This window comes from Octopus sinensis, linkage group LG6 (genome assembly GCF_006345805.1).
Source record: "Octopus sinensis linkage group LG6, ASM634580v1, whole genome shotgun sequence".
NCBI lineage: Eukaryota > Metazoa > Mollusca > Cephalopoda > Octopoda > Octopodidae > Octopus > Octopus sinensis.
This window is the reverse complement of record NC_043002.1, coordinates 46,890,272-46,911,677: the sequence shown is the minus strand read 5'-3', so window position 1 is coordinate 46,911,677 and position 21,406 is coordinate 46,890,272. Positions and strand designations below refer to the sequence as shown.

Here is a 21,406-nt window from a genome sequence, read left to right as displayed (position 1 = left end):
CTGGAAGGCTGCACCAGATTCCAGTCTGATTTGGTATGGTTTCTATGGCTGAATGCCCTTCCTAATGCCAATGACTCCGAGAGTGTAGTGGGTGCTTTTACATGCCATTGGCACAGATGTCATTTGAACGACACCATTATCTGCCATGACTATGATTTTACTTGGCTTGATGGGTCTTCTTCGCAAGCACAGCATAATGCCTAAGGTCTCAATCATTCATCATTGCCTCCATGAGGCTCATGACTTGAAAGGTGCTTCTTACATGCCACCGGTATCAGCCACCTTGCTTTTGTGAGGCCCAACGTTCAAAAGGTGCTTTTTATGTACCACCAACACAGGTGCCAGTTACGTGACACCAGCATTTGCCATGACCACGGTTTCACTCGGTTTAATAGGACTTCTCAAGCACAACATATTCCCAAAGCTCTCAGTCACTAGTCATTGCTTCCACAAGACCCAAAGTTCAAAGATCCTGCTTCACCACCTCATCCCAGGTCTTCTTGGGTCTACCTTTACCACATTAACCCATATATGCTCATAAAAAAATGAAGTCTTAAAATTTCACTGTATTTAGATTAAATGTTATGGTAAGCTTTCACAATCTGGAAGAGAAGGACAGTATGCAACTGTTAGCTATGGGTGTCGACTACCTACTGAATATTTCATATGCTCAGTCAGATGCTTCCTGGCAAGTTCATGTCCAAACAAGTAGGAGCAGGTTTTGCATTGCGAAAATGCAACCGTGGGTGTATATGTGTTAAATGCACCCAGCACACTCCGTTAAGTGGTTGGTGTTAGGAAGGTCATCCAGCCCAAATAGAAATCCAATCCAAATAGAAACCCTGCTTCAACAGACAGCTGATGTCTGGACAGCTCTTTGCTAGCCAGCTCCATGTCAAACTGTCTAACCCATGCCAGCATAGAAAGCGGACATGAAACGATGATGATGATATAAAGAGTTGGGGAAATGTAATGATACTGATTATGTATATCAACATGAATGAAAATGATGGACTGAGGGAAAATATCTTAGAGAAGCATTCTGCATAATAAATACAAATAAACATTGTATGGTTTTGCATGTGTATTATAGAGTGTTGTGAAAATTTTCAATTAACCGAGATGATTCATGCAATTAGTTGACAAAACTCTCTAGGGATGCTTAAAATCTAAAAATAGCAATCACTAACTTCAGTAATACCAGCAGTTTTTTGCTGAAGAAAAGACATACAGACCTTTTGGAAGCTATCTTATTTCATCTATGCTACCACATAACAATTAATATACAATATTAAATAATAAAACAATTGTTAATTATAATATCCCATAGAAGGAATAGCTTAAATCTCTTCTTTGATATTTACAAATAATATTAAAAGACTTATTGAAGGCTACAATACAATTTCTTGCTATTTGTGATAGCCATCTTATTGAATCCCTTTAGGATAAAATTATCAGTTGCATAAATTTGGTCTATAATCAATATCTTTGCAATATCAGATCCATTCTTTGCTTCACTGCTGAACATGGAAAATAACATGAAGAACAGTTATTTGTTACAGGCATCATATGTTGACCAACAAGTGTCCCTACACTATTGTTGAAAGGTCTTGATTACATTTAAACATACATCCTGTTCCATAGCAACACTCCTGTGATGTCAATAGGAAAGAAGAGAAAAAAAAACCATCAGAAATATTGAATTATTCTGCAAGCTAGACAGAATGGCATCATTTGTGAGTCATTCCTAGCTAGACACAGTTGCTGGTTAGTATTCAATATAAAGCAGCAACCATCATAATTAAGAATTGCCTTCAGTCAATTAATAGTTTCTTTATAAATGAATAAATAAATAAATAAGAGACAAACAAGCTGTGTGTCTGTTGTTAGTATTTTCACCAGCATTAATTAAATAAAAAGAAGTGAAGGGTAGGATGTTTAGTTTGACATAGCTCAGTTTCCCTAAAACAGATAACAGAATATCTGGAGAAGTTACCAGCAATACCCTTGTATCTTAACCTTAGAGAGATTAGTCTCACATCTCCTTAAAGTTACTGAATCAAAAGTTAAGTAACTGCCCTAATTCTGTTAACTTATGCCTGGTATCATGATACATGTGCCATATATATTCTGTTAATTCCAGTATTGTAAGGAATTGGGCCAATATTGTCTTTCAAAACTAATGATATCTGGGATTGCTATTCTTCTCAGTAATACTATTGGCAGTGTTAAATCATAAGCAGCATGAAGAAGATATGTTCAGGATTCTCAACTATATTTCTTTAATTGAAGAAACCTAGGATACACCATTTTCAGTGAATGAAATCAACCCCAGTGTTTATTTGTATCTCACAACTGCGTAGATAACATCATTGATTATAGACTTCCAGTGGATTAATCACTGGTTCACTATATTTTTGATGGTGAATGTCACAAGGGAGTATTTTTAAACTGTGCAGGAAAAATACTACAAAGAATGTCATTCAAAAAGCACCAGTTTTGTTTTTTATTTTCTTTGTGATATTTAGATCCTTTGCTTACATTAATTGGGGTAAGATATGCATGTGTGTACACACACACACACACACACACACACACACACACATTATGGCATCATTTTATGTTTGCTTTCTATACTAGCATGGATTGAACACATCATCACATTCCAAGTCAGTTCTTATTCAGTGTTATTGCCCTCCTCAATTGGTTTAGAGCAGGGATGTCAAAATTGTTTGGCTCTGTAAGTTGGATTGAGGCATAAATTAGATGTCATAGGCCAGACAGAGACAATTATTCCTAAAAGCCCTATTCATAATGTAGGCCATAATAAATGGATATAGGAATCAATAATACAGTATAATGACTTTATTAATAATAAAGGGGAGATAGAATATGAGTTTGTGTGTAGAGATGTATGACATATGGGTAGAACTTATCCACATCATACATACATGCGAGTCCAAAGACTACATCATACTCCAGTGTCTACTTTACCATGTTTTTTTTATAGCTGGATCATTATCATCATCGTTTAACGTCCGTTTTCCATGCACCAGGCTCCAGTCTGATCTGGTAGTGTTTCTACAGCTGGATGCCCTTCCTAACGCCAACCACTCCGTGAGTGTAGTGGGTGCCTTTTATGTGCCACCGGCACAGGGGCCAGAAGAGGCTAACAAATGGCCACGATCGGTTGGTGCTTTTACATGTCACTGACACGGACGCCAGTCAGGCGGCAATGGCATCTGCCACATTCAGATGGTGCTTTTAACATGTCACCAGTACGGGTATCTTAACTACAATTTCCATTTGATTTTCATGTTGATGTTGGTGTTGACATACTTGACTCAGTAGGTCTCCTCAAGAACAGCAGGGTGTTCTTCATAATGCCAACCACATTACAGTACGTAATTAGTGCATTTTTCATACCACCAGCACTAGTGAGGATACCATGCAGCTGACAAGACTACAAACAATGAGGTATTGGAGTTAGCTTTATTCTAAGAGATGAAGAGAATAGAGATGTAGGAAGAGTAGGATTTTGTAGAGGAACTACATGGATACTCACCACCAGTGAGGTTGATTTGTACATCTTGTCTTGAGAGTCTCTATTTCCCTACAATGTCTGTACATTCCAGGCAGCTGATTAAGCTTGTGAGTACAAGAGAGAACTAAGGCAAAAGGATACAGATAAGCATTGAGAATGACCGAAGAATGGCAGCAATGGGACGTATCCAATGCTATCTGACAGACATCTTAATCTTGGAGAGAGGTAGAGTCGAGAGGATATAGGTGACAGTGCTATGGATAGTAGAAAAAGTGAAAAATATCAGAGGTGAGAGAGCCAGATTAGATCCGATGTCATTCCTGTTACATGAGCTGCATGGTGCAGAGGATGGTAGAGATCCATTGTCATATTGTCAGTATTGTAGTGAATAGGAATGAGGAAGAGTGAAGAGAACCTGTGTGAAAAAGAGATTGGATTGAGAGAAATGATGGACATAAAGTGTTAAAGAGATGATAGGGCAGCAGATGGGGTGGGAGGTTTAACTGGGACTTGTTAGGTAATAAACCCCAATGTTCGTGTGTGTGCATATATATGTGCATATGCATAGGCGTAGGAGTGGCTATGTAGTAAGTAGCTTGCTTACAAACCACATTGTTCTGGTTTCAGTCTCACTGTGTGGCACCTTGGGCAAGGGTCTTCTACTATAGCCTCAGGCTGACCAAAGCCTTGTGAGTGGATTTGGTAGAGGGAAACTGAAAGAAGCCCATTGTATATATGTATATATATGTATGTTTGTGTGTTTGTGTTTGTTCCCCCAACATCGCTTGACAACCAATGCTGGTGTGTTTATATTCCCGTAACTTAGCGGTTCAGCAAAAGAGAGCAATAGAATAAGTACTAGGCTTACAAAGAATAAGTCCTGGGGTCAATTTGCTCAACTAAAGGCGGTGCTCCAGCATGGCCACAGTCAAATGACTGGAACAAGTAAAAGAGTAAAAGAGTATACACATATACATACACACACACACTTGGAAAGCAGATGTTAAACAATAATAATGATAATGATCAGTCTTCCTTGAAAAACATATCTGACTATGGGGAAATGTTACCTTGTTTCTTCTTTGAAAAGAGGTCAGGAATGGCAACAGGAAAGGCATCTAGCTGTGAAAAATTTTCCTCAACAAATTCCCTATGACCTATGCAAGTGTAGAAAAGTAAATGTTAAATGGTGATGAAAAAACTTGTATGTGTGTGAGTGTACACATTGTACAGGTTTTGACAGGTTTTATTTTTCACCACACAGGGTGTCCGACAACCACCCTCCACACCAAGCAACCTCAGTAGGATTGCCAATTTAGTCACAAACAGTTCAACCATGCAACAGGTTATACTGGATTATGTGTTACCAGTAAGCGTTCATGAGTGACCTAATATTAACAGGCTAAGGACTGCAAGGCAAGGGAGAAATGCAGTTGCAAATATACCACCTGCACTGACCTATAATCCCCATATTTTGCAAATCGTTGGTGGGACCAAAATGTCACGTTTGACATAAAGCATTATGACTGACAAAGAAAGTATAGGTTGTCAGAACCTTATGCATCAAAAGCAACGGGAGAGTTCATCATACATGTGTAAGTTTGTGTGTGTGTGTGTGTGTGTGTGTGTGTGTGTGTTTATATATTTTAAGATGGTGCTCCAGCATTGCTGCAGTTAAATGACTAAAACAAGTAAAAGAATTTTTAAAAATATGTGTTTGTGTGTGTGTTTGTACACACATGTATATAGTGGGCAGGTTACTATGATATTAGTTTGCTAGCTTATAGGTAACTCGTTCAAATTCATTACCAATGTTCTGTTGAGTTTGTGAACTATACACTTAATTTTATATTATTACCTCATTTCACCAGTTTTTTTTTTAAACATTATCTATGATGTATTAATACCCCTATCTAAGGAAATATTCATCACACATCTGCTTAACAATAAACAGCCTTATCACAAACTTATCACAAGCTCAAGGGCTTGCTGCAGTGTGTGACATCATTAATATTTTTGTTCTTTAATTATATATCTGTTAGTAAAAGAATGTAGGGAATGGTTATTATTTTCGTTAAATGACACAAGCATCATTGTGTGGTTCAGAAGTTTGCTTCTCAATCATGTGGTTTCATGTTCAGTCCCACTGTGTGACACCTTGTGAACAGAATCTGAAAGAAGTTCATCATATATGTATAACACACACACACACACACACATGTATGAGTATGTATGCATATATGTATGTTTATGAAGGTGGTTAGTGTATTCAGTTCCCAATTGTAAGGTCATGAGTTCAATTCCAGCAGTGCTTTGTGACCTTGAGCAGAACACTTCATTTAATGGTGCTCCTGTTCACTCAGCTGGAGAAATGAGTAGTACCTGTATTTTAAACAGCCAGCCTTTCCACATTCTGTGTCACACTGAATCTCCCTAAAAACTATGTTAGGGGTATATGTGTCTGTGGAGTGCTCAGCCACTTGCACTGGAACCCTCATTGTCATAACTAATGGAGTGCCAGTTTATATATACATATGTATGTGTGCATGTTAAACATTTTCAGTATGCAAATTAGGGACTCCATAGAATAACTACTGCATTTGTTGAGTATATAAACAGTTTGGCTGCTTGTTTCTCTGGAGACTGTCGGAATGATGTGGATGCCTCTGCTGAGAACCCATTAAGTTTGTTCATCATTTTTTTCAGTCTGCATAGAAATGGCTAAAATTTGCCCTGTTTATAATTATACCATATGTTATAAATATGTATGTGTATGTATTTATGTGTGTCTTAGTGTTACCTTGTCTTAATGTCATTGGATACTTGTAAGCTAGCATCATCATCATTTGAGTAGAGTCCCTCGTTACCAATATGTCAGACAGAATTTCTCTGTCTCTTGTTTCCAAGCAAGGTAATGTTTTCCTGTAGCCAGACATGGTGCATTGAAAAAATGTATGTTAAAATGCTGATGATGGTGATCTGAAATATCAAACTTAAAATCCATAACAAGGGGGTGCATAAAGTTCCTGGCTTGAAGAATATTGCAAAAGGCCTGGTTGCAGAAGACACTTGCCTAAAGTGCCACGCAGTCGGACTGAACCCAGAACCATGTGGTTGGTAAGCAAGCTACTTACCACACAGCCACTTCTATGTGTGGCTTCTGTCAGTTTCCATCTACCAAATCCACTCACAAGGCTTTGGTCAGCCCTAGGCTATAGTAGAAGACACTTACTCAAGGTGCCATGTTGTGGGACTGAACCTAGCACCATGTGGTTAGGAAGCAAGCTTCTTACCACACAGCCATGCCTGCTATTGTTTACAGAAGTTTTATTTGGTTAATTTATTTTTTGTTTGCTAAGTTATTTGGATATATGACGAGAACTGTGGGTTGTATGGAAAGCAAAATCAGTTACATAGAAAATGAAATCCTAGAGATATATGTTCACACTGATAAGTAACTTAGCAACAGATTTTCCTTCAAATATTATTGGTTGCTATAATACTTAGTAATACAAAATGCATTCAGATATCGGCAATGTTTGTATTTTCTTCTTTTGCTAGATTTACTCCTTGAACTGCATTGAAGGGTTTGGTCAATTTATATATCAACCCCTGGACTACTTTTGGTCTGGCAGTTGCTTCTTTTATCAGGATCTATTTGTTGAAGTGCTAATTTATATGATATAAAAGACACAACACAAAAAACACAGACTTGAATACAAACATGCATACACACACACACACACACACACACACACACACACACATATGTATGTGTTTGACACAAAAAATTGCATGAATAAAGAGTAAACTGAAAACTTTGATAAACATTACTCTGAACTTCGTGTTTCTAATCTTTAAACAAAGATTCAAAATGTTAAACCTGGGTTATCAAATAATGAAGTTTCAAGCTTAATATGTGATCATCATCATCATCATTATCATGTTTTTTAACATACACTTTTCCATGAGGCAGATTTTCTATGGTTGGATGTTCTTCTTGTCATTAACCTTCACCTGTGTCTAAGAAAGGTTACATTCCTTCTTGTCTTCAAATGCAAACAACATAATGACTGAGCATGTTTTCATCAAAGGTTGCAAAGCAAACGACACCACTTCTGATGGTGATGCATGCTTACAACTAGTACATGATATCAAGACAAGGATACATGAACATACACACATACTATATGTGTGTATATATATATATATATTCTTTTATTTTTTTTACTTTTCAGACCTAAGGCAGTGGCTATGCTGGGGTGCCACCAGTGATATATATATATATATATATATATCATCATTATCATTTAACATTTGTTGTCCATGCTGACATGGATTGAACGGTTTGACCAGGGCTGGATGCCCTTCTTAACGCTAACCACTCTGAGAGTGTAATGGGTGCTTTTACATGCCACCAGCATGGGTGCCAGTTGCATGACTCCAGCATCTGCCACGACTACGATTTCACTTGATTTGGTGGGTCTTCTACTCAAGCACAGCATATTGCCAAAGGTCTCAGTTATTTTTCATTGTCTCTGTGAAACTCAATGCTGAAAAGGTTCTAATTACATGACACCACCATCAGCCAGATTACCTCCATTCACAAGGCTTTGGTTGACTCAGGGCTATAATAGCAGACATTTGCCTGAAGTATCATATTGAAGGATTGAACTAAAAACCTCAAGGTTGCAAAGCAAACTCCTAAACACACAACCATACCTATGCTGTAGCCTTGCCTACACCTGTAATATCTACTCACAAGATATTGCTCAAACCAAAACTATAGTACAGTGTTGAATAGTAGAAGTAAATCCAAAGCCATTTGGTTTCAAAGTAAATTTCGTAACCACACAGCAGGGCCTGCACTAATGTGGAAAAAAAATTTCTTTTTATTTTCATTGATTAATTTTAGAATTAATATTAGGTCAAATATTTCTTTTGTTTGTATATTGTAGTAGGTGCTGATGCATTTTCAATATAGCCTTAAGTTATTTTAAGACTATATTCTTTATGAATATAGCCTTGAGATAACTTAAGGTTATATTCATAGCCCTAAGTTAACTTAAGGCTATATATAATATTTTTATTAGTGGTGGAAGATAATCAATTTAAATGATCTGTGTAAATTAATGGTGTTTATTTTGTTGAAATTTTAACACAGAACATAGCAGGATAAATACTGTAAGGTATTTTATTTAATTCAATGTTCTATACTTTCTGTCATCTCACTCCGCCTTTCTTCAGCTCATTAATATATATTGCTCTCAATGACAGAAAGCAACAAGTGTGTAATGTAAGAGTATAGTTGACTAAATTTGCCTTCAGAAATGTTCCAGAAGTGTCGAAGATGTAAATTAAGTATCTATACTATACTAGTGTAGATCCATTTGACTATCCTTTCTCTAAATATGTATGGCCTTGTGCCAATGTATTATGTGATATTTCTCAGTTAAAGAGAGGTGTATCTACATGAACAAGGAATATAGAAAAATTTGTTTTGGTTATTTTCATAATATCACAAGGGGAATGGGTTACTCTTTTATTTGTTTCAGTCATTTGACTGTGGCCATGCTGGAGCACTGCCTTTAGTCAAGCAAATCGACTCCAGGACTTATTCTTAGTAAGCCTAGTACTTATTCTATCGGTCTCTTTTGCTGAACCACTAAGTTACAGGGACATAAACACACCAGCATCAGTTGTCAAGCAATGCTGGGGGAACAAACACAGATACACAAACATATACACTCACATGCATATATATATATATGCATACATATATACGACAGGCTTCTTTCAGTTTCTGTCTACCAAATCCACTCACAAGGCTTCTGTTGGCCTGGGGCTATAGTAGAAGACACTTGCCCAAGGTGCCATGCAGTGGGACTGAACCCAGAACCATGTGGTTGGTAAGCAAGCTACTTACTACACAGCCACTCCTGCGCCTATTCACCTCCTTTGCATATTATTGGACATTGTTTTCTTTATTTGTGCTAGTAGTTTACATATTTTATACTACCAGTACCCACAGAAAATTAACCAACACACAGACAATTAAGTACATGTGTTTAAAAGGAATGAACTACTTATATCTCATGGAGATAACTGGCTAAATTTGTAGTTCTGCAAAGATTGGAAACAGTATGCATTTGCTTTGCCTCCATAAGCTACACTAAATAATTATTTTTGCTGATATTATAATGTAACTAAACAGTAGGATGCTAGATTGAAATACCTCACAATATATGGTTTACTCTTGATAGTCTAGATAGTCTCTCTCTCTTTCTCCATATTATTCACTGTAAAACCTGCTGAATAAGACTCTGACATCTCTCCCATGTCGATAAATTAAAAACCAGTCATTTTTCAAAAAGGGGATAATTCAATCAATTCTATCCCCTCCAATATACATTTGTGGCCTTGTGCCAATCTGAAGAATCAATATGTTCAGGTGTACATGCACTTAACAGTTCAGTACAGAAATTAATTTTCATTGCTAGGAAAAATTAGCGCTTCAACAATTTGGCATAATATTACTGAAGGTATTAGAGGAAATGTTGTTTATAGGAACAAAATTTGTTTTAGCATTGTTGTTATGTTTACTGTTGTTAACCATTCAGTCATTATATAGAAATAGGGCATCCTCTGTAAGCGACAATATTGAGAATGCAGGCTTCCTTTGTCTCTTGCATTTTCAGTATGATCTCTTACCGCCTTTTTTTCCACTTAATGCCCCTCTCACCTTCACTTTTAACCTGTACATCACATTCTGCCAATGGCAGACCTCCTCCCCCGCATCACCACCTGTATTTGTCTCCCACTGTTTCTGTCCCTGTACACCTCTGGCCTCATCCTGGCACTGTGCATCTCTCACACACCACCCACACTTCATATCATCCCTGCTGCTTCCTTTTTCTTCTCATCCCCCACCCCACAAAAAAAAAACTGATATTCATATTACCCACACTTTCACACATGTTCAGTATTCACTGCATTCCTAAGCCACATAGTCTTTCCTGAGTGAATGAATATATCATAGAGTAGCAAGGACTTTCTAATTTTACAGTATATAAGGCAACAACACTAAGATTGGTGTCACTATAAATCCACCCAGGAGACTTTACACAATTGTTGGTAAGTGAGTGAAAAGTGAGGGTTGAGAAGATCCTTTAGTCTTATTGAGGGCATGGTAACTTCTCCTTAGTGATACTGTTACAATAAAATACTCTTAGTACATTTTACAAAGATGGTGCTCCAGCATGGCTGCAGTCAAATGACTGAAACAAGTAAAAGAGAATGTATATATATATATAATATATATATAAAGTACAAAATGGGACGAGCACGCAAAACATCCGGACAACTAGGTGATACAAAAAGGGACAACAAAACATCCAGATAGACGATACAAAGAAAACAAGGACGGATCATTCGAAGTTTCCTATCTTCAGTCAAGAACCAGATTATCCTCACAATTTTGGCTGATTATTCTTGAGATTGCTCCAATCTGGCCAGCCCCAAGGAAAAACTAGGCTGAGAGCATTAGATTCCTTGGAAGAAAGCATCAAATGTAAACAAAAGCAAGGATGGAATACATATATATATATATATATATATATATATTTTTATTTATCTAGTTTCAGCTCACTAGCTGTGGCCATGCTGGGGCACCGCCATTTGGTGTTGCTACATGATTTTACTTCACGAATACTTTTTAGCAATTGCCATTTGGTGCATGAGAGAGTTCGATGCAGCTGCCCTCATCTGCACCTCCTGCCGTGAAGTTGGTTCATCTGGGATACCTGACAAGAAGAGATCCAGTTTCATTTTCAAGACATCTGCATCCACCCCATGCAGGTCTCTTAGGTTCTTCGGGAGGATATTGAAGAGCTGTGGGCCTCGGAAGCCCAGGCTATCACAGTATCTTGTCCTACATCTTGATGGCAAATTTGGAGTCCTTGGCACTATGCAGTGGCGCCCAGTTCTGGCATTTGTGTAACTCTCGATGCCAAAGTTTGGGACAAGTCCTTCTAGGATCTTCCAGATGTATTTTATGGCATATCTTTCTCGCCTACGCTCTAAGGAATAGAGTCAAAATCTCTTGAGTCTTTCCCAATAGCTTATATGCTGCACAGAGGCTATCTTCTTCGTGTAGCTTCATTGGATCACCCCAAGTTCTGTGATTAACTTGACACTGGATGGTGACCATAGCTGAGAGCAATAGTTAAAGTGGCTTAGGACAAGTGTCCTCCAGAGGACCATCATGGTTTCCTGGTCTCTTGTTCTGAAGGTTCTAAGAATCCATCCGGTCAGCCGCCTACATTTCATTGCCAATTTAGCAACATGCACATGAAAAGTTGCATCATCACTCATGTAAATACCCAGGTCTCGCACTGATTGTGCCTCTGGGATTGCAGTCCCTCCAGGTCCAGTGTATTTATTGGGTATTGCATTTAGTTTTGCGTGCTGATAGCATAGAGCTTGAAACTTTTCAGCATTGAACTGCATGCTATTCTTTTCAGCCCACTTGTATATTTTGTCCAGCTCACATTGCAGGTGCTTAGTGTCTTCAGGGTTCTGTATTGCCTGTGAAACTTTTGTATCATCTGCATAACTTGTGATCGTGGCTCTCTGCGTGGTTGAGGGTATGTCTGAGAGGGCCATTATGAACAATAGTGGTCCCAAAACAGTGCCCTGCGGAACACCGCTCACTATTTGCGTGTTAGTGGAAGTGGCTACTACTATTTGCATGTTAATGGAAGTGGCCCCATTGGCTACTACCACCTGGCTTCTATCCTTCAGAAAGTCATGAAGCCACTCTCCCAATTTTCCAACTATGCCAAGATCACGCAGTTTGTGACATAGCATTCCATGATCGACTTTATCAAAGGCCTTTGCAAAGTCGAGATATATGACTTCCACATTTGAGTGGTTGAGCAGTCGTTTCAGCACCCAGTCATAGTGTTGTAGGAGCTGAGTTAAGCAGCTTCTTCCTGGTCAGAAACCATGTTGAGTGTCAGGCAGCAAGTCATTTTCTTCAAGGAAGGTGATTAGTTTCCTTCTGACTATTCGTTCCATGACCTTGCTGATGTGTGAGGTCAGAGAGATAGGTCTGTAGTTCTTGGCCTCCGCTCTGCTACCTCCTTTATGAATAGGGCATATTTTACCTTCCTTCAGTTTTCTTGGAAGTTTGCCAGTTGCAAGGAAGCTCTGAAAGAGGAACTGCAGTGGTCTTGCTAGGACTCTCTTACATACTTTTAGAAGGATTGCTGGGAATCCATCTGGGTCAGTAGCTGAGTTTGTTTTCATTTCATCAATAGCCTTTATTACATCATCTTCCTTTATATTGATGTAATCAATCATTGCTGCCTCCGATTTTATATCTGCAGTGGTAAAGAAGTCAGTTGGATTGCTGACTTGAAAATGCCCTAGGGGTGGGGTGAAAATACTCTTGAATTGCTCATTTAGTATTTCACTTACCCTCATTGGATTTCCTGTGAGTGTGCCATCCTTTTCAAGGAGTGGCCCTATCCTACAGTGCACCGTAGCTGTTTCTTTGGCATACCTGTAGAAAGCTCTGGGGTTAGATTTTATGTTGTCTATAGCCCAGGCTTCTTTGTCTGCTCTTTCTTTTTCATGGGAGAGTTGCAGACATTTTTCAATTTCCAATAGTTTTATTTTCAGGCGGGACTTTTCACTGCTTTCAATTTGTTTGTTTAGGCGATTTGAAACTTTTGTACGCCGTCTCATTAGAATTTTCCTCTCTCTGGGGATTTTGCTCTTGTGTACAGAGGCCTTTCTCTCTGGGACACATTTGTAGCATATGGCTTGCATTACAGACATGAATTGTTGAAGTTTCATGTCGATGTCTGGTGAGGATAGACATTCAGGCCAGTTTTGTTTGAGGATCTCTTTCTCAATTTGTTTCCAGTTTGCCTTATGGAAGTTCAAGCTGGAAAGATTCAGAGAGTTTCTTGTAGGCTGCATGTCCATGCTTTCCTTTGGCCCGTACATGGTCAGCTCTACCATGTTGTGATCCGAGAGTAGTGTCGGTGTCACTTTCACATTATGGATAAGATCCATATTATTTGTGAAGCACAGATCCAGTATGTTACCTGCCCTGGTTGGTTGGAGTATTACTTGCTCCATGTACAGAGTGTTGATGAGGTTCAGGGGGGACCTCGCCTGTCCTCGTTCACATCGTGTCATTCCTGGGAGAGAAAGGCCCTCGGGCCATCTGACATTGGGTAGATTGAAGTCTCCCATAAGAAGTACACTTATGTGTTGTTCTAATGTGACTAGAACTTCTATTTTTATAAGGCAGTCTTCAAACTTGCCTACATGGCTTGGGGCATCTGGAGGGTGATATGTAGCACATATAACTACACCAAGTTGCCTTATATGTACAATTAGTATGTCACACACCGAATTTGAGTATGACAAAAGGACCTGGGGTGTGAGGTCCTCACAGATGTACATAGCAACTCCTCCATGACTCCTTTCTTTTCTGTCGGTCCGTAGTACAACATACAGTGGTATGTGTATTTCCGCATCTGCTATGTCCGGTTTCAGGTGTGTTTCCGTAAGGGCTTGATTGTATGCAACAAAGTCTCTCAAGAACGGGATTTTTGTCCTGTTACTGAGTGTTAGCAGTCCTCTGATGTTCAGTAGGAGCATCGAGATGAGGTGTATGCTGTTGCCAGCGGTGTCCACCTTGGGTCTATTTGCTGTGGTGGCCTTGTGTATTGTGAATAGTCCCATCTGCGAGTTTGAGTTTGATGGAGCCATATATATATATATATATATATGATGATGATGATATATATATATATATATATATATATATATATATATACATATATATATACATGTATGTATGTATGTATATTAAATATGTATAATTTGATTAGAGGTTATGTTAGCCTCATGAAGGGATGGTCTCATCCAAGGAAATACTAGTTCAATACCTAATATTTGGGGGGAATATTTCCTTAAAATAATAGGTATATATATATTTATATAAACCATGTAGTTTATATTCATATAAAAGAAGAAAAAGAAAATGGAGACAGTGAAGTCAATAAATATTTATTATCAACAACGAATCAATCATTATCCCTTACAGCTGTTTCAATTAATACTCAGTGAATTAAATTCATATGTGTGTTTATGGATTCATTATATCAGACTGAATAATGAATTCAGTCAAAACATCTTAGGGTGTATTTTTTCCCCTTCTGAAGATATTATGCTCAGGGCATAGGAACTTAATATTTAATTCATTGAGTATTAATTGAAACAGCTGTAAGGGATAGTGATTGATTTGTTATTGATAATAAACATTTATTAACTTCACTGTCTCTATTTTTGTTTTCTTCCTACATATATATATATATATATATATATATATATATATATATATATATATACTGTATTTGCATGTATATAAATTGCATTTATTTCATGTGTGCATGTGTATGGTGTATGTAATTTTGAATGGTTGTCAAACAAGTTGCAAGTCAGTTTATCAGTTTGATATTGACCTATTTTTTGTTTCAGTAGTCTTTATGCAGGATGTAACTATACAAAGTGTCCTGATTTTGCACGCATTGCATTTGTGTGTGTAGGTATAGTTTCTTCTGGATTGTCTGAGGTACCCAGATAAGACTGGCTTGTAACCATATAGTGTCTAATATTTTACTTGCATTGCTGTCTCTTTGTGTTACTCAATTGTATTTATTACCTGTTTGTAATCTATGTATATTTGTGAGTCATATACTGATGTTGAGAAGGGATATTGTCTGTTACGCCCTCTCTCACTCTCTCACACACACACACATATATATATATATATTATATATATATATATATATATATATATATATATCATCATCATCATCATCATCATTTAGCATCCGTTTTCCATGCTAGCATGGGTTGGACGGTTCTACTGGGGGTCAAATCTGGCAGTGTTTCTACGGCTGGATGCCCTTCCTAACGCCAACCACTCCGAGAGTGTAGTGGGTGCTTTTTACGTGCCACCCGCACAGGTGCCAGACAGAGCTGGCAAACGGCCATGAACAGATGGTGCTTTTTATGTGCCACCGGCACGAGGGCCAGGCGAGGCTGGCAACGGACACAAAACGGGGCGGTGCTGGCAACGGTCGCGAAACGGAAGGTTCTCTTACATGCCACCGGCACTGGTAACACATCTGCAATTTCCATTGATCGATTTCGATTCTGATCCTCACTTGCCTCAACGGGTCTTCACAAGTAGAGTTTCGACATGCCACCGGCACTGGTAACACATCTGCAATTCCATTGATCGATTTTGATTCTGATATATATATATATGTATATATATTCACATCATATAAATTTTTCATATTTCATATCTAACAATGCCTCAAAGAAATTTTCTCAATGCTCATTCAAATTGTTCTTCATTTTTCTGAGTGGACCATTCATATTCTTGCTGCTGTTGTTCATTTTCAAGGTTTTCACTTAATACAGACTGATATAATGATCAAAGGTCATGGACTATCCTGGTTTTCATTTTAGCCTAACCATCATCATCATTATCTAACATCTGGCTTTCCTGGGCTGCAGTTTCACAGGCTAATGATCGGACAAGCGCATGATGCACCAATGTCTTCTGCATAGTTTCTGTGGCTGGATACCCTTTTTAATGTCAACCACTTTACAAAGTGGTTACCTTTTTTTTGTGGCACTAGCAAATTGAATAAGCAAATCCTAGATATACCAGAACCAAGTGTATCTGCGATTTCTTTATCCATTGTTGCATTCTTCTTTCTCAGATGGTATGATGGGATTTATAAGATATTTTACTACTACTACTAGCTGGCTGAGTAACCACACATTAACTCTTATTGGTTCACAATACTTTTATGTTGTTAAGTATGTGAAAAGAATTCTAAAGTGTATCCCTCAAAATGGAGTAGCAGTATCTTTAAGAAATTCTCACAAAATGTCAATAGATTTAATCCTCAAGAAGAACCCAGATTTCTTTGTTGATTTTAAGTGCCATATTCACCTCTTCCTGCAGGCATATGGACAGAGATACTTCTCATGGGAGTACAATGTCAGGACATTGTATGATGTCATTTGATGTTACTGGCGAATAAAGAAAGGCTGGTAGATTTGGTAGTGCTAGTTATATTTTTTGTTTAGAAACTTTCTAAATATTTGATGTCATGCTGGAGTAGTTGCGCATCTATGTCTGGAAAATAATGGAACGGTGTGATTATAATGCCATCTGTGGGTGAGGCGGTATGTATGTTTTGTCAGGATATGACAGGACAGGCTATACAGGTTCAAGTGAAGACAAGGAAATAAGAGGGCAGGCACTTCTGATACACCATTTGGAAAACTGCAGATTCTAGAATGTACATTACATAATTTTGGTGACCCGGAAGGCCGTTAGCCAGGTAGCATTTTGTGTTGCTTCTTAGGTTGTATTTAGTATTTTATAAGTAGGTATCAAAGAATAAAGTCAAAACTTTATTGAAATAAATGGTAGATAGAACAGTTTGTATCATCCGGTGTTCTGTGTGTAAAGTTCATAAGTAGTGTGGTGGTTGAGTGTAGTGACCATCCACTATAGTACTAAGCTGATTTATGACTGCTTTATATAGCAGCTGATGTGAAGACTTTTTCTGATCTTTTCTGAGGATTAGTTAACTAATTGTGAAACAGCCTGTCAGTAAATTCTCTCTCTCTTTTTTTGCTATACATCTGTAGCATAGAATGAATGTGTTTGCATTCACAGTAAGCTGATAATGTGGCTTTATAATGTTTAAATTCATTTCAGAATGTGTACAAAGAAATCTGGATTCTTCAGCATCAAACCTCTTGACATTTTATCAAAATTTCTTGAAGATATTGGCACTCTGTTTTGAGGAGTATGCTTTAGAATTCCTTTAGAATGAGATGTCTAGTAAATTACATCAAGAACAAAAATTAAATTTTAGTCAAAATATCTAGGTCTGACAACAACTGTCAGCTTTGAGAAAATTGTGTGTAAGATGTAACTGATATCATCAATAACTGTCTGAAAATGTCATAACATTGTACTCCCATGTGATGTATCTCTATTCATATGACTGTAAGCACTTAAAATTAACAAATGCATTCATATATTTTAAAATGTTGCCATGACTTAATGGCAATGAACTAACTCTACCACAATGCTGGAACCTCTAAAAGGTCATTTGACCTATATGTTTTTTTTTTTCTTTTACCTGTTTCATTCTTTGTACTGTGACCACACTGGGGCATTGCCTTGAAGGGTTAGCTGAACAAACTCCCACCATTACCACTATACTTAACATACATATGATTGTATGAAATATATGAGTGCATTTTGTTGATCTCAAGTGCTGCATTTAACTTCTTCTATGAGCATACATCTCATTCAGCAACAACAAAAACCACCATCTGGTACCTACTTACAGTTAGGTGGATTGGGTTGTTAAGTTCTAAGTGTCTTGGCCATGAGTGTAGCACAGCACAGTGATAAAGTACAAATCATTGATCATTCAGTTGCTTACTTGCTGCCTTTTAGACATGCCATTCTGCAGCTCATTCCATAGTTGCAAGTTCCTTGTGTTGTAATGATTATGCTATGTATGTCTTGTAAGAAAGGGATGTGTGTGTATTCACATGCACGCGTGTGTGTGTGTGTAATATATGTATTATGGATATGTATGTAAATATGTATATATATATATTTGTATGTATGTGTATATCTATATGTCTATATGTATGTATATATATGTATGTGTGTATATATATATATATATATATATATAAATAAATAAATGGAGTTAAACGCAGGGAAAAATACACACATCTATTTATATATATATATATATATATATATAAATAAATAAATGGAGTTAAACGCAGGGAAAAATACACACATCTATTTATATATATATATATATATATATGTCTTTGGAAGATGACAGGTGAGTGAAAAAATATTAGTCATGTTGAAAGATTCAATGGAAAAAGAAGACCCTGGTAAACACAAGCAGAGGTAGTGATGGCTGAACTCGTGAAGGTGAACCTCATACAAGGATGGCTGGAATGCAACAAGCAGTGGGATGCTGTGTTGGAGGGGACTCTTCAAACCCATGATAGCATGGAAATATCAGATGTAAAAAATGATGATGATGATGATAATGAGGCTTATATGAATAATTTCCTGTTTTAGTCATAACTTCTAATTAATGTTGCATCTCGAAACTTAAAATTTTTTACTTATTATTTTTGTTCATTTTTCTGTTACTAGTCTTTGCTACATTTAGATCTTTTTTTGTTTTATGTTTGCTTTTTAGATGTACGGAGAAGGTCAATACATTCAGCTCTTTCTTCACTGCACAACAACAAGCAGCCAGTAAAGCACGTGATTAAATTCTTTTATTTCTGTGGACCAGCTTTTCCAAGTCTGCATCAACATGGAGAGTGAATTAACCAAGCGAGACCATGTAGGGTTGCAGGACTTTGTCCTTCTGGAAAATTTTACTGATCCTGATGCTTTTAAGCTCAACCTCAAGAAAAGGTTTAAAGAAAACCTTATCTATGTAAGTATAATTGCTTTAGTCAATTCCGGATATGTTTTGAATGATCTTTTATTGTTTGTTTTATTTTAAACTGTTAAAATGTTTTCTATTCCATTCCGATACAGTGTAATCTGCTGCTTAAAAAGAATGTTAATGTTTAGTTTCAGCAAGTTGTTAATGTTTACTTTCACACTGCAAATCATAGCTCTCTCATCAACAAATGTATTAATGAAGCAGAAAGGCTGAGAAATAAGCCAACAAATGATTCATTAAAAGTAAAGGAGATGAATCTGAACCTAAGATCTTCCAGTACTAAATTAACTTCTCCAAAAAGAAAGCTGGTTCTATAAATATTTCCATTCTCCAAATGCCTTGCAGTGCACACAACCTTGGCATAACTTCTTTTATTGTTAGTTTATGTTGAATTGTAATTTACAAGTAGCGAGTTCAATTAGTTGTTGGTCCAATACCTAAATATCCTTTTCTTGCCAGTAAAGAAAACACTCATCAATTTTAATCTGGTACTACTGATTAAAATAGTAAACTATAGTACATTATAATAAGGCGGCAAGCTAGTAGAAACGTTAGCACACCGGGTGAAATGCGTAGCCGTATTTCGTCTCGCATTACGTTCTGAGTTCAAATTCCACCGAGGTCGACTTTACCTTTCATCCTTTCAGGGTCGATAAATTAAGTACCAGTTACGCACTGGGGTCGATATAACCGACTTAATCCGTTTGTCTGTCCTTGTTTGTCCTCTCTATGTTTAGCCCCTTGTGGGTAGTAAAGAAATAACTACATTATAATACATACTTTCAGCAAGATGGACTTGACCACTAAGAAATAAGTAATGAGCATAACAATATGTACCCGTGACAATATATGAATTGCCAATATCATAAATAGGTTTCGGTAATGGGCAAGGTGTACTGTACCAAATAGGCCCGCAATACTACATTTATATCTTTTTTCTTTTACTTGTTACAGTCGTTGGACTATGGCCATGCTAGGGCACTGCTTTGAAGGGTTTAGTTGAACAAATTTCTTATTTTTTAAGTCTGGTACTTATTCTATCAGTTTCTTTTTTTAAACTATCAAGTTACAGGGATGTTAACAAACCAATGCCGATTTGTGGTGAGTGAGGAAAGACATACACTCACATGGACTTCCATACTGTTTCTGCCTACCAAATTCACTCACAAGGCCTTGATGACCTGAGATTATAGTACATGACATTTTCCCACACAGTGGGACTGAACCCACAACCATCTCTTCGTTCTGTTTGAATAGATCTGTGTTTATATAGATCATATACATGTTATTCATATTTCACAATATTATAATTTGTGAATATGTTTTAGAATTTTACATTCTAACAATTTTAGTAGCTTCTTTTTATAAATTTTTGTGGGTATTTTTCAGCCATTAATTTCAGTTTATTGGAAAGTTTATGCGAAATGGTAAAATACATTAAATTTTTATGCTTCATATTTGATAAATTGTATGTTTATATTCTATGATTTAAATGTGCAACTAAAATATATGATTTGTTTTCTAATAGTATGAATACAGTATGTATATACTATGAACAGTATGGATATAGCATGAAGAGGAGCATTCAAAATGCTATGGGGATAGTAATACATGAGTACTGCTACTCTTAGGAATCACCCACCTCATTTTACTGCTACTACTACTACTACTACTACTACTACTGCTACTACTGTGAAAATCAGATCTAGTATTCACTTTAAATAAGAACTGAATCTGTGAAAAAAAGTTGATAAATTTTATAATAATAAATAATAATAATAATAATAATAATAGTTCATTCTTTTATCAGCCTCAAGGACTAATATAAATCAAAACATTAAAGGACAACACTTGACAATATACAAAGGGTTTTGCAAAAAAAAACCCAAAAAAAAACCACTTGTGTAAACATTTGATAACAATAAAACAATGTAACAAAACTCTCAATAGGGGGAAGTGCTTTAAAGGTTACTCTTGGAAAAACCCATAAAAGCCACAGGTGCCTGATCAACAAACTGATTGGAAGCATTATCATGTACATGTTTCGTCTTTGTATAAAAGATGGGCTACAGCAAATATTCTGCTAAATACCACAGATTTGCTTGTCAGTTGTTTGACCTTAACCAGTTGAGCATGTCCCTTAGTGGCTGACGATATGTGCATCTCTGATCACAAGCAGAAGTGGTGGGGGAGCATCATAGCCATGTGTTGAGAGGAGTTCTTTGGAGTTTGAATAACTCAC

At 37.0% G+C, this 21,406-nt stretch overlaps 1 protein-coding gene and 1 long non-coding RNA gene across 3 annotated transcripts in view; one reads left to right on the top strand and one right to left on the bottom strand.

The window, feature by feature from the left end:
- Positions 1–21,406, top strand: part of LOC115213502 (unconventional myosin-Ic) — a 188,687-nt gene that overhangs the window by 54,723 nt on the left and 112,558 nt on the right. For both annotated transcript variants that reach the window (XM_029782509.2, XM_029782508.2), the window contains exon 2: positions 18,907–19,152. In XM_029782509.2, the coding sequence (XP_029638369.1) occupies positions 19,027–19,152 (126 nt within the window). In that variant the 5' untranslated portion in view covers positions 18,907–19,026. The remainder of the gene's footprint in view (positions 1–18,906; positions 19,153–21,406) is intronic.
- The window catches only part of LOC118763913, a 94,467-nt gene that overhangs the window by 10,867 nt on the left and 62,194 nt on the right, over positions 1–21,406 (bottom strand). Inside the window, exon 2 of the long non-coding RNA XR_004999673.1 lies at positions 4,615–4,701. This is a non-coding gene — a long non-coding RNA (uncharacterized LOC118763913). The remainder of the gene's footprint in view (positions 1–4,614; positions 4,702–21,406) is intronic.